Source organism: Silurus aristotelis, assembly GCF_946808225.1.
Source record: "Silurus aristotelis genome assembly, chromosome: 6".
Lineage (NCBI taxonomy): Eukaryota > Metazoa > Chordata > Actinopteri > Siluriformes > Siluridae > Silurus > Silurus aristotelis.
The window spans coordinates 14,100,908-14,122,224 of record NC_139579.1 but is presented as its reverse complement, the minus strand read 5'-3'; the positions used below and the strand labels follow the sequence as shown (position 1 = coordinate 14,122,224).

The following is a 21,317-nucleotide window of genomic DNA, read 5'->3' as shown; positions in this document are numbered from 1 at the left end:
GGAGCGTGGCAAGATGATGAAATACTAATATTATAAACAGTTAGACTCGCCGCGCATGAGGGCCTCTAATAAAGGCAAATAAATGATGGTGTTTGTCCCCTGCTCTAATTACAGCCCTGAGAAACACCGACTCTCTGATTCACACGGAGCAAATGAACGATATGCATTTAAAAAAATGTAAAAAGTCCAGTTACTTTGAGGATATAAAAGCAATGCAAAAAGATCACATTTAAACGATGTAAAAGATAAATCCTACAGTATTATATATTAGGGAACAAAATGCTATTTAGTCATGCATTAGGGGCTTTAATAGAAGAAGACTATATATTTGGGTTCACTCGTCCTCAAAAAGAGAACAAAAATCTATTAAAAAAATCATTCTGATTGATCAACTTTATTCAATGATGATGATTTGTACAGGAGAGTAGAATAATTTCCACTTCTCCAGAATACATCCATATAAATTCACATTATTGTGGCCCGAATATGTCTTTAAACAATCACCTCTTTGTCGTATATTAAAAGGTTTCCAGGCTAAACAGAGGAATCATGCAGATCATGTACAGTAGCGTGGGCTCGGGTTATTCAATACATTTATATATGTGTGTAAAAATAATATATATTATAACTCTGGAATCCTTAATGGCACACAGTCAGTGTAATGTAGTGATAATTACATCATATTAATGCTTTACCTCATACTGTGTGATCAGACCATTAGGCTCCACAGGCTCCTCCCACTTCAGAAAGATCATATCATCTAGTGGGGTTAAGGTCAGAGACTCGGGTGCAATACCTCCTGGAACTGTAAAAATCAAGGAAGGAAGGAAGGAAGGAAGGAAGGAAGGAAGGAAGGAAGGAAGGAAGGAAGGAAGGAAGGAAGGAAGGAAGGAAGGAAGGAAGGAAGGAAGGAAGGAAGGAAGGAAGGAAGGAAGGAAGGAAGGAAGGAAGGAAGGAAGGAAGGAAGGAAGGAAGGAAGGAAGGAAGGAAGATAGAATACAAATTAGACATATAGAGGAAAACGAGTGTGCAGGGATTTCGAGAGATTCTTCACCTCGACTGGCCTCCAAATGAAATAAGAAAACACACGTAGTCGTTGATGACAGTTTTGCCTTCAGAAGCATTAGTGAGTGAATCAGGTGAACTCTGGGAACTCCGGAGAAAATTATCCGTGCGTAAAAAGTCTGGAATTAAAATGACAAACATACAGGAATTCATCCAAACCGGAGTGAAGCCACCAGAAGATGCAGTGCTGTGAGAGCTCATTGTCCCACACTATAAAACCTCTACAGATCCCAACATTAAACACCATTCACTCACAAATCACAGCAGCATGCTGATACGTACCAAATTAATAAAACAGTCAAGGAATTTAAAAGAACAAAATACATAAATCATCAATATGCTGCTGTCAGACCTTCAGTCTGTGTTTGTGTTTTTATTAAACTGTGCATCAAACTACAGTCTTTGCTGAAGGCAGACTCGGGGCTCGTGGCGAAGGCAAACTGTGAGTAATCATCATGGTAAGTATGATCCTCAGCACACACAGAGCCACCAGATGTGTCTGATTACTGACTTTCTGCAGCTAGCAGAATTTTCGAACTATTAAACACGAACATTAACATTGATCTAGATGTAATGCAGATTATAATATTTGTAGTTTGGTGTTTAAATGGACCTCTTGCCCAGGCCAAAAGAGATGAAGAACCTTCCTTTAAAAATGAGGTGACAATGGTGACAACCAGGGAGCGGAAAGGTTTACACAAAGTTTCTCTGTGACACGAGATGCAGGTGGACCATGTCTTTCCATACTACTGCTCATGCTGCATCACAAACCAGCGTAAATCAGAGGACAAAGTCATACGGTGGAAATAGACATCACCGTCTATCCATCCAACAGCATGTTTTTGGAAGGTCTTCTTTTTGGTCTTCTGTTACCTCACAAGAGATAACAAAATCTTCTGAGCCACCTGAAGTTCTCTCTTTCCTGACAGATGAAGACACATGCTGCACAATCAGTCATGATGTATTACGAAGACAATAAAATCCCAAGAAGATACACCAGAAATAATTACTCCATGTTTTAATGTACAGGAAAAACTATTGATGTGATAGATGAAACATGGAGATATGATGATGATACACTGGTGTCAGTCATGGGTAGATTTATATGTGTGTTATAGTGCACTGAAGGAAACAAGATCAAACTGGAGATGTGATGTTGTATAGTCACATTGTGGCACATGTAGTACACAAGAATGGAATAAAGCTGCCAGAAGAACTGAGGGTGAAAGATCTTGTTCCTGGACCACTAATTATACAACCAAACAACAGTCATCCAAATCAGTAGTGATGGAAAAAATGACATACGACAACTTACCGCAAAATAATGCCTAAAACTGGAACTATTTAAATGCTGCTTATCCATATTTTCATTTGCACAAATACATCAATCAATCAATCAATCAATCAATCAATCAATCAATCAATGAAATATTTTGTATATTTTTCCCCTGGTATCCCAACATATACTGCAAATGGGCAAATAAATAAATAAATTTGCAGATGATGTCAGTCTCATGGGTCTAATAGCATATACAGTAGGTGCTTTGTGGGATGTTACTTTTTTATGGGAGAACTTTACTAATAAAACCTCACACAAGCCCATTCTTCCTTTCCTCCAATTCCCCATAATTCCAATGTTTAATATTTCCAGCTACTTTATAGATATCATCAGACAGAAAAGCAATGCACACTGCATAATGTGCATACAATTCTTCTGGGAAGATGTTCCACTAGATTTTGTGGAGATTCTCCCAGCCACAAGAGTGTTAGTAAAGTCAGGTACTGATGAAGGTGAGAAGGTGAGGAGTCCTGGGGGGCAGTCTGCGTTCACAGTCATCCCAAATGCAGTTTTGAGCTCTATAGCAGGAGATTTTTCACTCCAACCAATAGAAAGCAAATGTTCATGAAGCTGGCATTGTGCACAGTCATGCTGGAACATGTTTGGGTCTCCTCGTTCTAATGAAAGAAAAATCGCATGCACAATTGTGTGCCTGAGGCTGCAAAAGGCTGAAAAAGTCACAATATTCATATGAAAATGCTGATAATCAACAAACAGCCAACAAATGCAATGCAGTTTAGAGAAACAGGTGCATGAAGTGGTGAAAACTCTTGTTTTTGATGATTCGAGAGTCTACTGATGAACACTGGCATCAAATCAAGAGCTTCTATGGATATTCAATTGCCAATTTCCCTTCATGCAGATTCTGTAGTTTGGTCCTACATACATTATAAAACTCCATTTCTTCCACTGGCTGTGGACCCTCAGGACCAGACTGAGTAAATGCATTTCAGCCCACTTTCAGGCTCAATTAAGGCACATTGTGCCCAGAAGACCATGTGTAGAACATACAGTACAGGAGCACGTGCAGCACGTGAAGTTCACACTCGTTCACACTTCATACAGCTGCAAGATGCACTGAGGTTCATTCCGATTAAATAGTTTATAATAGCTGCTAATAATTTCCATTTCTATCACAGGAGCTCTTCAGACCTCACTGCTGTTAGTTATCACAAAAAAAAACCCTCACAAAATGTTTATCTTTAAAGCCAAAAAAATATACAAAATCAACAAATTCATCTGGAAAGACTGAAATGTTTTCACATCACAGGATTCCTTATGTCCATAGATACATGTTTTAACATAGATAACTATTTATCTGTTTATTTATGGAAAACTGCAGCTAAAATATATATAAAAAAGGCTCAGTTTCCAGTGAAGAAACCTACAAAGTGTCAAATCCTACGATTTCTAAAAACTTCGCACCTTTACAGTAAAGTTTTCATTCCAACTGCAGCTGATAATATTATTATTCCACCTTATTCCATCTTCTCCAGTCTGGAAATACTCATTTAGCTGTCTTTTTTAAGGTATTGGCTAATGTTGTGTGTTTGTTTTATTTATTTATGTTTTAATGTTAAATTGCTTCCAGGGAAAAGTCAATTTCACACAAGCCGCGTTCACACACTGTTAATATGCCAATATATGAAGTATTTCCTCTTCCTCGTATTGACTGGATGTGTTATAGGGGGGATTGTGCTACGTTCTCGTGAGGGGACTGAGTTTGTGTTTTATTATTCATGAGACATTCGAGTGTATTTACAACATTAGGCAAAATGAATATTCGGAAAAATGGCCCAAATGAACAAATCTCCAATTGTGCTGCAAAAATATACGTCAAGAGAATAATATTATTGTCTCTGGAAAAATTTAACACACTTTTAAAACATCGTTGACATTTCATTATAATTATTCTTTTTTTTTTCTTAACTTTAGTAAAAATCGATGTTATTCATTAATTAAATAATAATTATTTAATTAATAATAATAAAAACATTTAATTTAATTAATTTTTTTTTTTTATTGTAGTCAGATTATTTAGTTGTCCACAAATTTTGCCTTCATTAGTATAAATAAACTCTCAATTTGCTTTTTTTCTTTCTAACCCAGTTTTCCCAGTAGTGAGAGAAAAAATGAACCAGCACTTTAATGAATTCGATGTAAAATGAGTTCGGATGCAGTATGCATTTCTTTATTCCTGCACTTTGATATTTAGCTCCAGTAAAAAAGTACAGCTATAAATGAATATTATTCTTTCACAAAAGACAAAATAAATAAATGAAATGAAAGTAGCAGAGATCAGGTCCCCTGGTGGTCTAGTGGTTAAGATGCAGCGCTCTCACCGCTGCGACCCGGGTTCGATTCCCGGTCAGGGAACCATCCCCAGCCACTCTCAGTGCCGGTCCCAAGCCCGGATAAATTGGGGAGGGTTGCGTTAGGAAGGGCATCCAGCGTAAAACATGTGCCAAATCAAACGTGCAGAGGATCCGCTGTGGCGACCCCTAACGGGAGAAGCCGAAAGAAACTACTATAAAGTAGCAGAGATCGTTGGTATTGTACTTTTAACTCGCTTCTCTGTACTGACAATAAAACTGGTGCGAATCCATTATGTTGTATTGTTTGTAATTAAATATTTCCATTAATAAGGTATAATACCGTTACCTTGATTTCCCGTGGTAAGAATAGACATTGCGTAGCCACAAGCGAAAACACTAGCGCTCGATACACACCTGCACAAGATGCCATTTGACGACTGAAACCACTGAACTGTAGCAGGAGTAAAAACGTATCACGAGCATTAAACGAGAACGATTAGGCATCTGAACACAGCGGCAGCTTGGAATGTAAGAGGAAGTAGACAGATGCAGGTTTCAGCAGATTTGATACACAGAAGGTAGAGGAGCAAAACAATAGAATCAGACTCAAAGGTCAGCAGATGAACACTGAATCTCAAGGATCAAACGTGAGAGAAAAACGTTGAGAGCAAATTAGGAAAAGAAGAAAACAAGGTTCGGGGGTGAGGTGAGCATGTGAGCGGATGTACTTTGGAATGTTCACAGTGCATCAAGTCATTTGTGTGTAATCATAAGCAGGTGTGTAATCAGTAGAAGTGCGATTGTGAACACTGTAGTGTGATGGAGTTGGTGTTCAAAGCCACAGTGTTTCCTGGGAACTGGAGTCTGAGTTAGCAGTGACCTGAGAATTTGAAAGTGCATGTCATTTCAAAACAATGGAAAACAACAACAACAACAACAACAATAATGAATTTGCATTAGACAGAAAATGGAAAAAAATGTTCTAAAGCAGAGGAAGCTTTTTGTTTGTTTGTTTGTTTGTTTTTTACAACAGCTGGATTCTCTACGGGGGGTTTTGTTGCAGAGACGGTGGTCCCTTTGCTCATTGTATTTATTTATTTATATATTAATTTATTGCATTGATGCGTAAGCTGCATGTTTTCACACTTTATTAACACAATTAATTCTGATGTTGCTGCTGTTTACAATTAATCATTTACGCATGACGTGCTGACTACGGCTGAAGGAATCCAACGTGAAATCGAGGCTGGAGGAAGGAGAAGAAGACGGGAGGCGGCCCGGGGGGGTGAGGGGGGTGGAGGGGGTGTTTCATCAGAAGAAGAAAAAACCTCTGAAGTGATAAATAAGGTGAATTCATTCATCGCTTTATTCGCTGCCAGCATGAAAGGGATTTATTTACTGATTAGACTAATCTTCTTGCTATTTGCATGAAAATGTGCTTTATTACCTGTCCAGTGTGACAAAATAGAAAATGCAAAACTAAGCAGAAATGTTGATTCCAGTTCATTGATGGTGGAGACTTATTAATTTTTCATCTGCTTTCATTTTAAATGTTTGCTCAGCCATTTAGTTTTGCTGATGCCCAGAATTTGGAGAATCAATATTTGCATTACTGCTATAAACAGTAGAAACTGGGCACATGCCTGTGAACAAAGAAATCATAATGTATAATTAGTTAATTTGTGTTAAATGATTCTTATAATAAAACAATTATTTAATGTGTTTTTACGCTGACTGAGAAGTGCAAACGCTCACAGGGTCAGAAAACACAATGAGGATCCACCAGTGTCTCATCCAATCAGCTGTAAGTATTTAATTCCCAAACTATACCTACAGAAGCTTCTCTGGTTTGTCACGTTGTCGTGTTTTTTGATTCTGTGATTGTGCTTCGAATTTCATGGCCACCCCAGAGAACTGTACAGAGTCCCAATTAAATATACATTTTGGTAAAACAGTTCTAATACAAATTTTCTAATGTTACATTTATAATTTATTTTTTAATGTATTTTTACTGTATATAATATGTGTATATGTAATATATTGTTTCTGCAAACAAGCCATTGTTTTTGGTAAGATGGAATCTCATTGGTTAAGGCTCTGGGTAACTAATTGGAAGGTCGGGGGTTTAAGCAGCAGTGTCGCCAAGCTGCCAGTCTGGGGCCCTTGAGCAAGGCCCTTAACACTTTGTGCTCTAGGGGGCGCTGTATCATGGCTGACCCTGTGCTCTGACTCCAGCTTCACTGGACTATATGCAAAGAAAGAATTTTACTGTCTTGTAAAGTACTTGTGACACATATAAGGCATCTTTCTTTCTTTTTTTCTTTTTTTTTATCCAGAATTTCTTTCCATTTTAGCTCAGTTTTATTTCAGAGAACTTTGAATAAATCCTCCTGAGCTTCTTCATAAAGTCATTTGAGAAAATGCCAGATGTTTCCAAAGCTTCATCATTAATTCTGTAAAAATGTAAAAAGAATAAAAGGATAAAAATTGTCAAAAGATTTTACGGCTCACTACATATTCCATTTCTTTCCTAAAATAATTCAAAAACAGTAGAAAATACTGAAAAATATGGAAAATATTAATCAGACAAACTATTTCATGGTAGTGTATTTAACCCTTTAACGCATAAACCATTATTCTTTATGTGCTATTTTTAGATTGTTTCTGGTTAATTATGCAACAACCTGCAAATTCCACTATTTAATTCCATCGAGTGGCGTTGTTCTACCACAGCACTGAGACGTTTGACTGTGCGAATCACTCGTCTGGAGGAACTTCAGCGGGAATGTGAGCCAGTGTATTTTCACTATTAGAGCAAAAATAAACTGAACATACGGCCATATTTTGTCCAAAATGTCACTCTCTCAATATTAACGTCTTGTTTATAGCTCTGCTTGTGCCTCTGATGAGTGACAGCTGTGTTAATATTCAATGTAATCCCACTCTTACTCCTGTGATATTGCTTAATTATACAGAAATATCAAGGATTATACAGTAATGTGCATGAGACATAAGGCACCATTTGGTTTGTTGTCCCAGCAATGATATAATAGCTGTACATAATGATTTCTCTTTAGTAGAATACAAGCAGAAAATAGAAGAAATTTGTATGCAGTATTAAAAAATGCGAAAAAAAATCTCTGTCATAAATTTGAATAAAATGGAAGAATAATTAATGTCGTTGCTAACACCTATTTTCGTCCTGTTATTACACGTCAAATTGAAAAGGGTTTATTACGCCAGGGGTGTGCAGGACATGCTCGGGCATTACATACATTGTAGTGTGAGTTAAATTCGTTGAAAGCTGCATAATAAGACCAACTTTCAATCACATCATTCCATCAAAATGCAGATCACAGAATCTGACAGACTGAAATGTATACTTTTGCATCAGCAGAGCAGAGCATGTGGTGGCTGCTATTATTATATACTCATTATATAGCAATCAATAAAGAAGCTACACTAATAAATGTATTGAAAGTATTGTATATATTTAAAATTATAGAGGAAAAGATTAAAAGATGAAAAATCTTTAAGTCTAAGATATAAATATATTTGATTGTTTAGTGTAGGTGACAATTGTTTTTCAATTGAGTTCAGACAATAAAAATACGAGGTGGTTTTATAAAGTTCAGAGACTAGTTTTGTAACACGCCAACAGATGGCAGCACAAGGCTGCACGCACAGTCACAGGGAGCACCGACCTCTATAAGTCGGTGTGCCAAAAGACATCGTCCTGTGTACATCTGGGGATGCTGTTCTCACCACGTGTGCACCCTGTCACCGAGCTCCTCCTCACGCAGGAAACAATATGATCTCACGTTTACATCCACCCTTCTTACCTGATTTGATTTCTCTTCGACTGGAGGCCACTCTGTGCAGCTGGGGACGGTTTCTCATCAACGCCTTGGGTGGTTCCATAAAATTCCGGAGTAAGAACGTGTGCTTTGAGGATGGATTGGACTATAGTAAATGTCAACAGTCTGCTACATTGACTCAGGATACAGTTTGCTTCTGATCATCATCACTGAACCCTGCAACATTGTATATCTGCTTCAAATGTACATTTGGTGCAACCCAGATGAGGATGGGTTCCCTCTTGAGTCTGGTTCCTCTCGAAGTTTTATCCTTATGCCATCTCGGGGAGTTTTTCCTTGCCACAGTTGCTCATCAGGGACAAACGTACTTATAAAGAACATATTTACTTTTAATCACCACATTATCTGTGTAAAGCTGCTTTGAGACAATGTTCATTGTTAAAAGCGCTATACAAATAAAAATGAATTGAATTGAATTAAATAGATGCAGCTCAGAGGTCTGCGTTTTGATGCCGGAGCAAATCCCAGGAGGAGCTCTATAGCTTCGAAAAGAAGACGTCCAGGACACGTTCCAGAAGAACACTGGGAGCGATGTATTACTGTGCAAAAGGACTATTTTAAAGGCGAACGTGTGGAAACGTAGCGAGTCTCCAAACTTTTCTAAACCACCTCGTATATATTTTTGAATAGAAAGCAAAATATTTAGAGATTTGATGTAAAGATGAAACAGAGACATGATGCGATGAGTCTAGAGAGGAATGTACTGTAAGTCAGTTAAATGTCTGTAGAGGTATTGTGGATCTTCTATATGAAGTTAGTTGTGTACTTACTGTCCTCCTCCGTCTGAAACGTGACCTCTCGGCTCTCCTTCTTGCCCTCGGGGTTGGCCAGAGCGAGGCGGATGTGTACAGGACGGAACGGTGGCAGGTCTCGCAGTGTGAAGCGAGACATGTTCCTGTCCATGGACAGACACTCTCTGACGGTGGCGTTATTAGTGACGGCCCCGTTTCCTGTCGCGGTGTAGTATCGGTAGCACAGAGACAGGGAGTAGGTGTGGCATCGGGTCAGGTTATAACCCAGGGGTTCCCACTGCAGCACCAACTGGCGGGACTGGATCTCAGACGCAGAAAGACCACGGAGGGGACGCATGGGCTCTGTGTCAGAGAGAGAAAACTTCATATCACTTTATATTCTATTATATCGGCAGTAAGCTGTGGCTTTGAGAATCATTAGTAAAAATATTCAGTTTTACTGATTAAACATGTAGAAGAAAAAGCAGTTCAGCATGATAAGATCAAAATAAGTGAAAATAAAAGGCATGATCTGTTTTACTTCCATGAGCTTTTAATCTTTTCCATCTCTGTCTAGATCAGTCCAACACACTCTGACTACACAAATGAAACAGACTCACTTTAATGGCATTTCACATTTTCCATTCTGTTTATTGCCAAATTTCTCTGTACCTGAAAAAATCATTGTAAAAGCACATTTTATCTTTGATGGTTAAAATCCACAGCTTCTCATATAAGTGCATTATGGCTGCTAATAGAACTAAATGGCCTCTGAGAAAGAAATAAAGAAGAAAATCAAATCTCATTTGTGGCTCCCGTTGTGTCTCGGTGTGTTCGGGCCGGAACGCCACCTCGCAGCCTCGCAGCCTTGCAGCCTCGCAGCCTCGCAGGATCCGAATCAAGCTACGCTGATTAAACTAATTAATGACACACATCTGCAGGGACTTCTCCAGGCTCAGTGTTAGACAGACCATCCAAACTCTCTCTCTTAAACACACACACACACACACACAATCGCATTTCACATATTGTCCAAATCTGCTCTTCTAATTCCCTCCACTCTTCTGGGAAGATGTTCCATTATATTTTGGAGTGTCATATAGACATTTGTGTTCATCAGCCAGACAGTTCATCTGTCTGTCTGTCTGTCTGTCTGTCTGTCTGTCTGTCTGTCTGTCTGTCTGTCTGTCTGTCTGTCTGTCTGTCTGTCTGTCTGTCTGTCTGTCTGTCTCTTTTTGTATCACATGATGTAACGTAACATGTGTAACACAATTATATATCCACCTGCATGCTAATAATACAATTAAGAAAAGATAAAAAAATGTTTTTACAGAATTTTTTTTCTGTAAATCTGTATCACAAATCATCCTCGAATCCTCGTACAGCTCTCTAAGTGCATGTGTGATGCAATACACAAGGTATCTATTGTAAAAATGCACATTATTCTGAAAACCACAGCTCCATAGACACATATACAACAAATGTGTGATATTTCTCATATAATACGATTTCCATCCTCACGCTTTTGGAGTTTGGAGCAGTTCAGAGTAGCTCTTTTTAACATGTGTATTTGGAAAATTGCACCTTATGCATGTGTGTGTGTGTGTGTGTGTGTGTGTGTGTGTGTGTGTGTGTGTGTGTGTGTGTGTGTGAGTGATTATCCTGCCACACAGGCAGCTTCACAGGGCTGCTGTCAAAATTACAGCCTGGATGATTGATTCTAGGCGGTGAATATGAACAGTTTTTCATAATCACAACATTAATTCAGTCTCACAATACGCACTATTGTGTGCCGAGACGGTGCAGATATGTCACACGGTCTAAACAATACTCTCATATTACAATGAATATATGCAAGTGAAACAGAAACGAAGCGTCCGCATCCTCAGACTTGTCACAACTAGCAAGACATAAAACAGGAGAGTTGTGTGTCTGGAGCATTAGGCAGATACAGACACAGGATTGTGATTCTTAGCCTCACGTCACGGCTCTAAGTGACGGAGATTTATTGACACTTCAGGCCACGCTGACGTTGATGTATAAGCCCAATAAGAACGAGGAGCTGCTATACAGGAAATGGATTAAAACATTTTCTGCATGGGCTTCAAACCCAGTGCTTCTGCACACTTCCTAAGATGGATGTTAGAACTGAAACTCATGGAAAAGTAATTTACAAACCCTGAACAAAATGAACTCCATATCCAGTTTATATCCACAGAAATATTCGAACACACAGCACTCTTTCCAGAAGCTAAAACAAGTGTCTTAATAAGCTGTTGGACAAACACATGACTCTGAATCTGTACAGGAGACATGAACAAAACAAATCTCCTGCTGCTTTTCATTCTGTAAAGGATCCAGTATAGGATTCACATCAGTTTCATAGTCACCTATTCAATCACTGACACTCTCAGGTTCTGTTAATAGGGGCGGGGCTATTCCTTAAAAACCACGCCCCCTTCAGAATAGAGAAGATTCTTCATTAAGGTGATCAATTACAATAATAAATATTATTATTATTATTATTATTATTATTATTATTATTATTATTATTAATATTATTTAATAATCAAATTAGCTAATTAATTTTCATTTACTATTAAGATTTTTCTCACCTATTTTTTTTTTGCTTGTTTATTTCCTTATTTGCTCAATATTTATTTTTATTTATTTATGATCTATTTATTGATTTGATCATTGCTCACTAATTATTCATTACTCAGCTATTTATTTATTTAATTATTTGTTTGTTTGTTTGTTTGTTTGTTTGCCCACTTACTTATAACATAATATGTTTAATTTATTGTTTGTTTACTTACTCATTATTTATTTATTAGTTTAACTACTTGCTGTGAATATTTTTTGACCCCTTGTTTTATTTCAGCTCAGCATGATCAAATCAGTAATCAGTATTTCCTGTACTTTTGCTGTAACCTCATTTTCTGCATCATTTGAACATTTTGAAATTTCTAAACCGTTACAGAATTAATCAGAGCCTCGACCACTGCAGGAATTTATAACGATCTGATGGCCAGTCTGGTGATCAGACTCATATTCACTAAACCAGTGGATGGAAAGAAAAGGTCTGTGCACCATGACCTTCAATCCAGTAGTCAAACATCATAACCACAAAGATCTCACTTGGTTAATATGCACCAGCAGAATAATCTAAAAAGAGATTGATGAGGAATTTGCTTCTTTCACTGTGGTCTACTCAGTTTTACATTTCTATTTATTACAAAAATAAATGAATCAAGTTCTGTTTATGCTTTTCTGCCTTTCCCATTTCTGTTGAGGGATTTCTCCATCACCCGCTACGATCCGGCCAATCAGAACAAAGAGCTGCACTGCTGATGTGAGAATATTATTATTATTATTATTATTATACCATTAATATGGTCTTTTCATCCATCCTGAGATCTGAGGAGCTGCAGGCTGCATGACGCACAGTTCCCGAGCACCTCGGTCCAGTCAGACGGCACGACAAATGACATGATGACACCTACATCAATTTCTGCAGGTCTGTATGTAGTTTGCAGTAATCAGAGCATCAGTTTAAACTTCCATGAATAAATATAACCCTCTGTACAAATGCCATGTGATGCATAAATGCACAAAGCAGCAGTTTGAGTTGACCACAAGAAGGAGTCTCAAAAACTTCAAGAAGGAGTCTACACAGATGAGATAATCAATTCCACGCAATACTGGACCTTTAATTGTATGGAATTTAATTTGTACTCCTTTTCCCCAATGAAATATCTTCACCTCTGGATCTGCAGCCAGCTCGTGGTATGGAGGAAACAATGACCTTCATCAGAATTAATTTATTCATAGCAACACATTGTGTTCCTTCTGTGGCAGATTACTGGAGCTCAGATGAAGCAGTATAAAGTTCAATATAAATTTAAGTTTGAAACCAGAAGAATGTTCTGGAAGTTTCTCTGCAAGCACTTACAAGTTCTAAAAATAGAAAATGATCTAATGTTTTCTTTATAGTTCACGTACCCAAAGTTCCTCCTGGTCCCACCATTATTTCTATTCTGAATGTCATCCCTTTGCCTTGAGAGACTTGCTGCATACTACTGAGGAGCCATCAAAGAGCAGTTATGAAGGAAAGAAAGAGTGAGGATTGAATGTGTCATTGAATGTGCAAGGCAGAAAATTCCCTTCTCCAGTTTCGAGTGTGTGGATGGTGTGGAGGTGGCTGCAGAACACCATGTTATGTGTGATGTTTTGTAAAACCTGCTTCCAGAAAATGTTCTGAACAAACTATAAAACTGCCATAGATATTCTATTCCAATGTACTTTTTGCTCTAATGCAAAGTTCACTTTCCAATAATCGAATTACATCTAATTACACTATTTTCAGCGTTTTCTAATTAATTAAGTTCTCATTTAAAGTTTGCATATTTATTTAGATTTTTATTGCACGAGATTTACGCCCGAGAGAAATTAGCGAAACCTTGCTTTGCTCATTGATTAATTGAGTCATTTATTTGTCTTAAATAAATAAATGAGTGTTAATTAGTGTTGTAGTGTAACACAATGGGATTCCATCTCACCGTGCTCACACTCAGGATTGACCCTGAGATGTCACACAACCTGCTGAGCCTCTGTGCTGCCACCCTACTGATATTATTAAAGGGATGATGATTTCAGCATTTTGCATCCAGTGCATATCATCATGCAATAACAATTCTACACCATAATAACGATTTTAGGTTTTTTATTTATTCATTCTTTAAATAATCAATCCAGACTTCCTTGTAACAGGTTCCTTATTAATCCTCTTCTATAAGTCTGATGTAAATCATCGTTTGTCTCTGGTTCTGTCCCAGAGTCTCAGTATAAAGGATCTTCTCTGATCAATTCTATTTAAAAGCTGACCATGGGGCATCCTTTTAAAAAGGAGCAGACCCAAACATCACAGAATTAAAGGATGATAGAAGCTCTCGATCTGCACCAGGGTCTACGTTCTGCTCAGGCTGTGTATAATTAGAGTAAGTACACAGCCCGGATCCTGCACATATATCAAGTACATATATTACAGTGCATCATTAACCACCAACAGGAATACAACACTTGTTTGTGCAATGAACATCTTCCTGCCAGATGACATGCTTCCAGCTACTCATCACTAATTCAGTCTCAAATATACAACTATATATATATATATATATATATATATATATATATATATATATATATATATATATATATATATATATACACAGTATATGCTGCATAGACAGACAGACAGACAGACAGACAGACAGACAGACAGATAGATAGATAGATAGATAGATAGATAGATAGATAGATAGATAGATAGATAGATAGATAGATAGATAGATAGATAGATAGAGTAATTGGTATATTCTTGTAAAAAAAATATGATTGGATTTGATTTGATTGGATTGGATTGAAATGCTGCACATGTTTGTATTTTTAATCATTATTATTTTTTTACATCAATATTCATTAGAAATATCACTGGCGTGTAGAAAGAGAACTAACAGCACAACAATCCGCATGCTCAATGCATGACTGCACCAGAGGACAATAAAAAGCTAAAAGGTCAGAGCAGCATGGACCCGTGGACCAGTTCTCCGTCAACAGGAGCAACAAGGAGCCGAGTAACATAAGCCTGCACCACAACACTTCACCATACACCATCTGTTGGTGTCAGGATTGTGTATTGTATTGCTTTAATTGTATTAAAAAGTTTGATACCATCACATATAAGTTCTTACTCACCAGCACACTTCGTTCTGCTGACCAAAGGTGGTCCAGGTGGTCCGGTTCCTCCCTCTCCAGGTCGTGTGAGGAGAACGCTGATACGGTATTCAGTGTCTGGTTCCAGATGCCAGACTTTATAAGTGAGAGAGTTGACGCCGTGAGTCTCTGACCATGGAGAATGGCTCGCCCTGTACACTATCTCCCGACGGATCACCGGCCCGTCTCCCACTATAGAGTTTGTGTTGAGCTGAATGATCAGGTAGGTGGAGCCTGAGCGCAGCAGTTGGGGTGGAGCTATCGGAGTGGGTGGGACTAAATAGTAAAGAAAAAAGAGAAGTAATGAAGGGTTAAAAAGCAACTTAAAACAACTACAGAAGTGGATTACAGCTTTTAATGTGAATCTTCGGACATTACGGCATCTTTCTTCATTGTGGTTCCGCTCTAAACGCTCTTCTGTGAGTATTTATTATATTAGGCAGCATTTTGTTACGTTACCTTCAATTTATCATTCACAGAACATGTTTTTATGCTCTGACTACAGGTTGAGTCATAAAAGGATTTTAATCACAACAAAGTGGTACTAGAGCAATTCTTAACTCGTAAGCACAGACGGAATAAGGCCTCGTCTGCATGACTGATTGTGTGTGCCATGTGTGCCAATTGCTTGTTTTTTGTTCAGGTCTGCGTGACTGAAACAATCTACTGACTCAACCTCATAACAAACATGACAGGGTACATGGGGCTTTCACATTAAGCTCAAGGGCTTTTGTGATGCACTTCTAGATTAGGTTGAAATGAGTAAAGTAGAAGTAAAAAGGTATTAAAGGGGAAAAATACAATCACATGAAGAGTCTAAGACACAATCTTTGAGCTGGGAAATATGTAAGTACTTCCATTCACATTTTTACATTTATGCCATTTGGCAGCTTAATGGTGCTGGGATTTGAACTCAACCTTCTGACCATGCACTCAACATCTTACCCATTGGACCACTTCTTGCTTGAAATGTTCTTTATTTATTTACTCAATAAAAGACTTGTACACGTGATTAAAGGTTCTTAGCAAAAACGAGGTTTGTGCAGTAAAATGTCAGTAAAAAGAATCAGAATTGTTTGACTGTTGTTTTATTGAATTCCAAAAAAATCCAGGTGGAATCCAACAACAAACTGCGTGATAACATGACCTCCATCTACAACAAAAGTCTTCTAGACATCCAGCTGATGGCATTAATCAACGTGATCTAGAATTATGAAGAAAATGGAGTGATTTATTTCTGTCGAAGGAGCAATTTATCTAGAAAAGAATAGAATGAAAAAGAAACAAATCTAAAGCATAGTTTATTTAGTGTACAAGCTGAAAACTGGATTTGTATAGCTAGAGTGGAAAAATTTGCGAGTTAATACTTAAATAAAGTAAAAAAGAAAAAAAGAAAATTGAGAACGTTTTATTATAGAATGATACAATAATTGTTTAGAAAAACAAAATTGCCTGCAAACAAAAGACCATTTTATATTTTTGCTCAAAAAATATTTACAAATTACTTGTAATAATTGTATTGTTGGTTTGCTCAAATTTTCAAAACTGATGGATGATGATGCATAAGACAGGAATGACACTTAATTAAGATTCCCTACAGGGAAATAGCATGACATAAAGCCAACGGTTACCTCTCTGATATTTCACAGAAACTTAAGTTGATTTCTCATGAAGAGCAGCAGCTACCTGATGGCTGAAACTCAGCGTAATCACTGATGCAGTTAGAGAAGGTTCAGTATGTAGTGTGTGTTCAGTAGTGATGGCAGTGAAGTGAACAGTGTGGGAGAGAACTTGTTTTAAAAGAGTCAAACATTCAAGGCTTTCGACATTGTAATTCCAACATCTAATTTCTGACCGAGGAGAAAAAAGAGACAGAGTGACTCACTGGTCTTTGAGTAATATAAACTAAGACGCTTTGCTTGCTATGATATCAGAATGCACAATGACATCCACAAAAAGACACGTCTTTGTTATTATATTTTTACGAGTGAATTGTGGAGTCATATATACGATATGATCTCCATTCATTTAAACTATGAGAACCAAACCTGTTCCAGCATGACAACGCTCCTGTACACAAATCCAGCTCCATGATCATCTACTTTACAAGCAATATTTTACAAGGTGGTATAAGAAAGTTTGGAGATTCGCGTCAGATCTCTGCAACGGCGTGAAAACGCAGAGCTGGATCTTCATCTTCAGGAAGAGGGCGAAGTCTGCAAATCTGGCTAGTAAGGTGGGTGAGGGAGAGACCACGTGTCTCATTCTCCGCTCTTGAAGCGTAGGTGCCGCTGAAAACACCTCAAACGACCTGTTGCAGCATCGCCGTATTTTAAAGACCAGAATTTCATATTTGTTCTTTGTTCTAACTTTCTGTCTGTGATCAAATCGTCAGTGGGTCAGAATAGCACCAGTTACAGCACCAGTCTCCAAGCTTTTTCATACCACCTCGTATCTGCCCTGCTCTCACCAGTCTAAAGGTGGGACATGGTGAATATTTAAATATCAAGATGAAAATGCATTTCTAATATGTTTTACTGGTGCTTGAGTGCGATACCTCTGACAATGAGCTCAGCAAAGTTGGATACAGCAGCTCCATAGGAAGATTGTGTGATACAGCGATAAAGATCCTGCTCGGTCCGCTGCGCTCCATCTATCTGAAACCATGCAGCCAAACGACGCTCACCGACTGATGATGTGAGTGAATAGGGGACCATTAGGAGCCCATTATGCCTCTGGGGGAAAAAAGAGAAAGAGAAAGAGACATTCCTATGATTCCACATTCTAAAAAACAACACTTAAATCAGGGTTCCTACACATTTATATTTCAAAATTCCAGACTTTTCCAGTTTCATGAATGCAGACAAAGAGTTTTAAGATTATATTTAACCCCCTAAAAAAGGAGGAACCCTGTTAAATTCAGCTTGCCAAATTATTAGGAAGCAGGATATTTTCTCTGGGATTTAACTATTCTTTTTTTAGGAGATATCTGATCACGATGGGTTTCCTTTCGCAGTTCTACAGCAGCTTCAATAAAACTAGAAATTAATATTACTATTATTAATATTCATTAATGCGAGCTCCTTCATCTTCCTGTGTGTGAATTAAACATGCGCTTTCAAGTCAAAATGTCAATCACACAGTAAACTTTGTAAAATCCATACATGCAATTTCATTAGCTAGCCAAAAAAAAAACCCTGATGCTAATGGTTCCTCAGGGGCTTCCAACTGTTTTACTCGAACGTAAACGCTGACAACAAAAGCCTATAAAACATGGTCCTTTCTGTTCTTCTGAAAGTACCAGTTAGACTTTTGGATCTTTTGAATGCAAGTGTAATGACTAAAAATATTGTTCCTGTATAGAGAGAGAAAGCACACGGAGCACTTCACATTAGAAGCGCATAATTCTTATTATGATGTGAATATTATAACGGTTCGGCGCTCAGCCTACGCTGCGCGAGCGGGACGGCTCGAAACACGTACAACGAGGGAATAAAGCAAATGTCAGGCTGACGGACAGGAAGGTTGGAGGGGCTGGAGAGCAATTCATAAATGTCACAGCACATTCACTGCTCACATTTCCTGCCCTCCAACTCTCACTGTAACGCTCACTTTCTCATTAGATAGACACATGCACATTTCTTTAATGTCTTCTGGTCATTTTTACACCAGAGAGATGAGATTCAATTAAACAAACACACACACACACACACACACACACACACATACACACACACAAAATAAAAAACAGTGTATATTCTTGGACCTGCCAATGATTAGTCATGATAATATCATCTTGAGTGTTGTGACAACTGTTTTAACACACACACACACACACACACACACACACACACACACACATTAAATGTTTACCCACCTTTTTTTCCAACATATTGCTCAATATAGTCAAACACACACACACACACACACACACACACACACAAACACACACACACACACACAACACACACACACACACACACACACACACACACACACACACACACACACACAATCTCTAATCTTTTGTTACCATTTCATTTTGTGTAATCAGAACATACATACACTGGTAAAGTAAAGTAATAGTGGATGGAGATATGAGTGGAGCAGTGGTAGCAGATGTAGGGATAAGTGGTAAAAGAAGAAGGGGGGTTGAGTGGTAGAAGATGGAGGAAGGAGTGGTAGAGGAAGGAGGGATAAGTGTTAGAGGATGGAGGGATAAGTGGTAGAGAATAGAGGGATGAGTTGTAGAGGATGGAGGGATGAGTGGTAGAAGAAGGAGAGATGAGTGGTTGAGGATGGAGGGATGAGTGGTAGAAGATAGAAGGATGAGTGGTAGAGGATGAAAGGATGAGTGGTAGAAGCTGGAAGGATGAGTGGTAGAGGATGAAGGGATGAGTGGTCGAAGAAGGAGAGATGGGTGGTAGAAGATGGAGGGATGAGTGTTAGAAGATAGAGGAATGAGTGGTAGAGGATGGAGGGATGAGTGGTAGAAGATAGAGGAATGAGTGGTAGAGGAAGGAGTGATGAGTGGTAAAAGATGGAGGGATGAGTGGTAAAAGATGGAGGGATGAGTAGTAAAGGATGGAGGGATGAGTGTTAGAGGATGGAGGAATGAGTGGTAGAGGATGGAGGAATGAGTGGTAGAGGATGGAGGAATGAGTGGTAGAGAATGGAGAGATGAGTGTTAGAGGATGGAGGGATGAGTGTTAGAGGATGGAGGGATGAGTGTTAGAGGATGGAGGAATGAGTGGTAGAGGATGGAGGGATGAGTGGTAAAGGATGGAGGGATGAGTGTTAGAGGATGGAGGGATGAGTGTTAGAGGATGGAGGGATGAGTGGTAGAGGATGGAAGGATATGTAGTAGAGGATGGAGGGATGAGTGTTAGAGGATGGAGGAATGAGTGTTAGAGGATGGAGGGATGAGTGTTAGAGGATGGAGGAATGAGTGTTAGAGGATGGAGGGATGAGTGTTAGAGGATGGAGGGATGAGTGGTCGAAGAAGGAGAGATGGGTGGTAGAAGATGAAGGGATGAGTGTTAGAAGATAGAGTGATGAGTGGTAGAGGATGAAGAGATGAGTGGTAGAAGAAGGAGAGGTGAGTGGTAAAAGATGGAGGGATGAGTGGTAAAAGATGGAGGAATGAGTGGTAGAGGATGGAGGAATGAGTGGTAAAAGATGGAGGGATGAGTGTTAGAGGATGGAGGGATGAGTGTTAGAGGATGGAGGGATGAGTGGTCGAAGAAGGAGAGATGGGTGGTAGAAGATGGAGGGATGAGTGGTAAAAGATGGAGGGATGAGTGGTATAGGATTGAGGGATAAGTAGTAGAGGATGGAGGAATGAGTGTTAGAGGATGGAGGGATGAGTGTTAGAGGATGGAGGGATAAATGTTAGAGGATGGAGGAATGAGTGTTAGAGGATGGGGAGATGAGTGTTAGAGGATGGAGGGATGAGTGTTAGAGGATGGATGGAGGAATGAGTGTTAGAGGATGGAGGAATGAATGGTAGAGGATGAAGGGATGAGTGTTAAAAGATGGAGGGATGAGTGGTAAAAGATGGAGGGATAAGTGGTAAAAGATGGAGGGATGAGTGGTAGAGGATGGAGGAATGAGTAGTAAAGGATGAAGAGATGAGTGTTAGCGGATGGAGGGATGATTGTTGGAGGATGGAGGGATGAGTGTTAGATGATGGAGGGATGAGTGTTAGAGGATGGAGGGATGAGTAGTAGAGGATGGAGGGATGAGTAGTAAAGGATGGAGGGATGAGTGTTAGAGGATGGAGGAATGAGTGTTAGAGAGATGAGTGTTAGAGGATGGAGGGATGAGTGTTAGAGGATGGATGGAGGAATGAGTGATAGAGGATGGAGGGATGAGTGTTAGAGGATAGAGGGATGAGTGTTAGAGGATGGAGGGATGAGTGTTAGAGGATGGAGGAATGAGTGTTAGAGGATGGAGGGATGAGTGTTAGAGGATGGAGGGATGAGTGTTAGAGGATGGAGGGATGAGTGTTAGAGGATGGAGGGATGAGTAGTAGAGGATGGAGGAATGAGTGTTAGAGGATGGAGAGATGAGTGTTAGAGGATGGAGGAATGAGTGTTAGAGGATGGAGGGATGAGTGTTAGAGGATGGAGGAATGAGTGTTAGAGGATGAAGGGATGAGTTTTAGAGGATGGAGGGATGAGTGTTAGAGGATGGAGGGATGAGTAGTAGAGGA

General features: G+C 38.9%; 1 protein-coding gene across 8 annotated transcripts in view; it reads right to left on the bottom strand.

Annotated features, from left to right (window-relative positions):
• Positions 1-21,317, bottom strand: part of ptprua (protein tyrosine phosphatase receptor type Ua) — a gene marked incomplete at its 3' end in the record, with an annotated part of 163,369 nt that overhangs the window by 37,109 nt on the left and 104,943 nt on the right. For all 8 annotated transcript variants that reach the window (XM_083543212.1, XM_083543209.1, XM_083543208.1 and 5 more), the window contains 4 exons: positions 17,661-17,838; positions 15,086-15,379; positions 9,368-9,691; positions 696-805 (listed from right to left, as the gene is read on the bottom strand). In XM_083543212.1, coding sequence (XP_083399338.1) covers positions 696-805; positions 9,368-9,691; positions 15,086-15,379; positions 17,661-17,838 — 906 coding nt within the window. The remainder of the gene's footprint in view (positions 1-695; positions 806-9,367; positions 9,692-15,085; positions 15,380-17,660; positions 17,839-21,317) is intronic.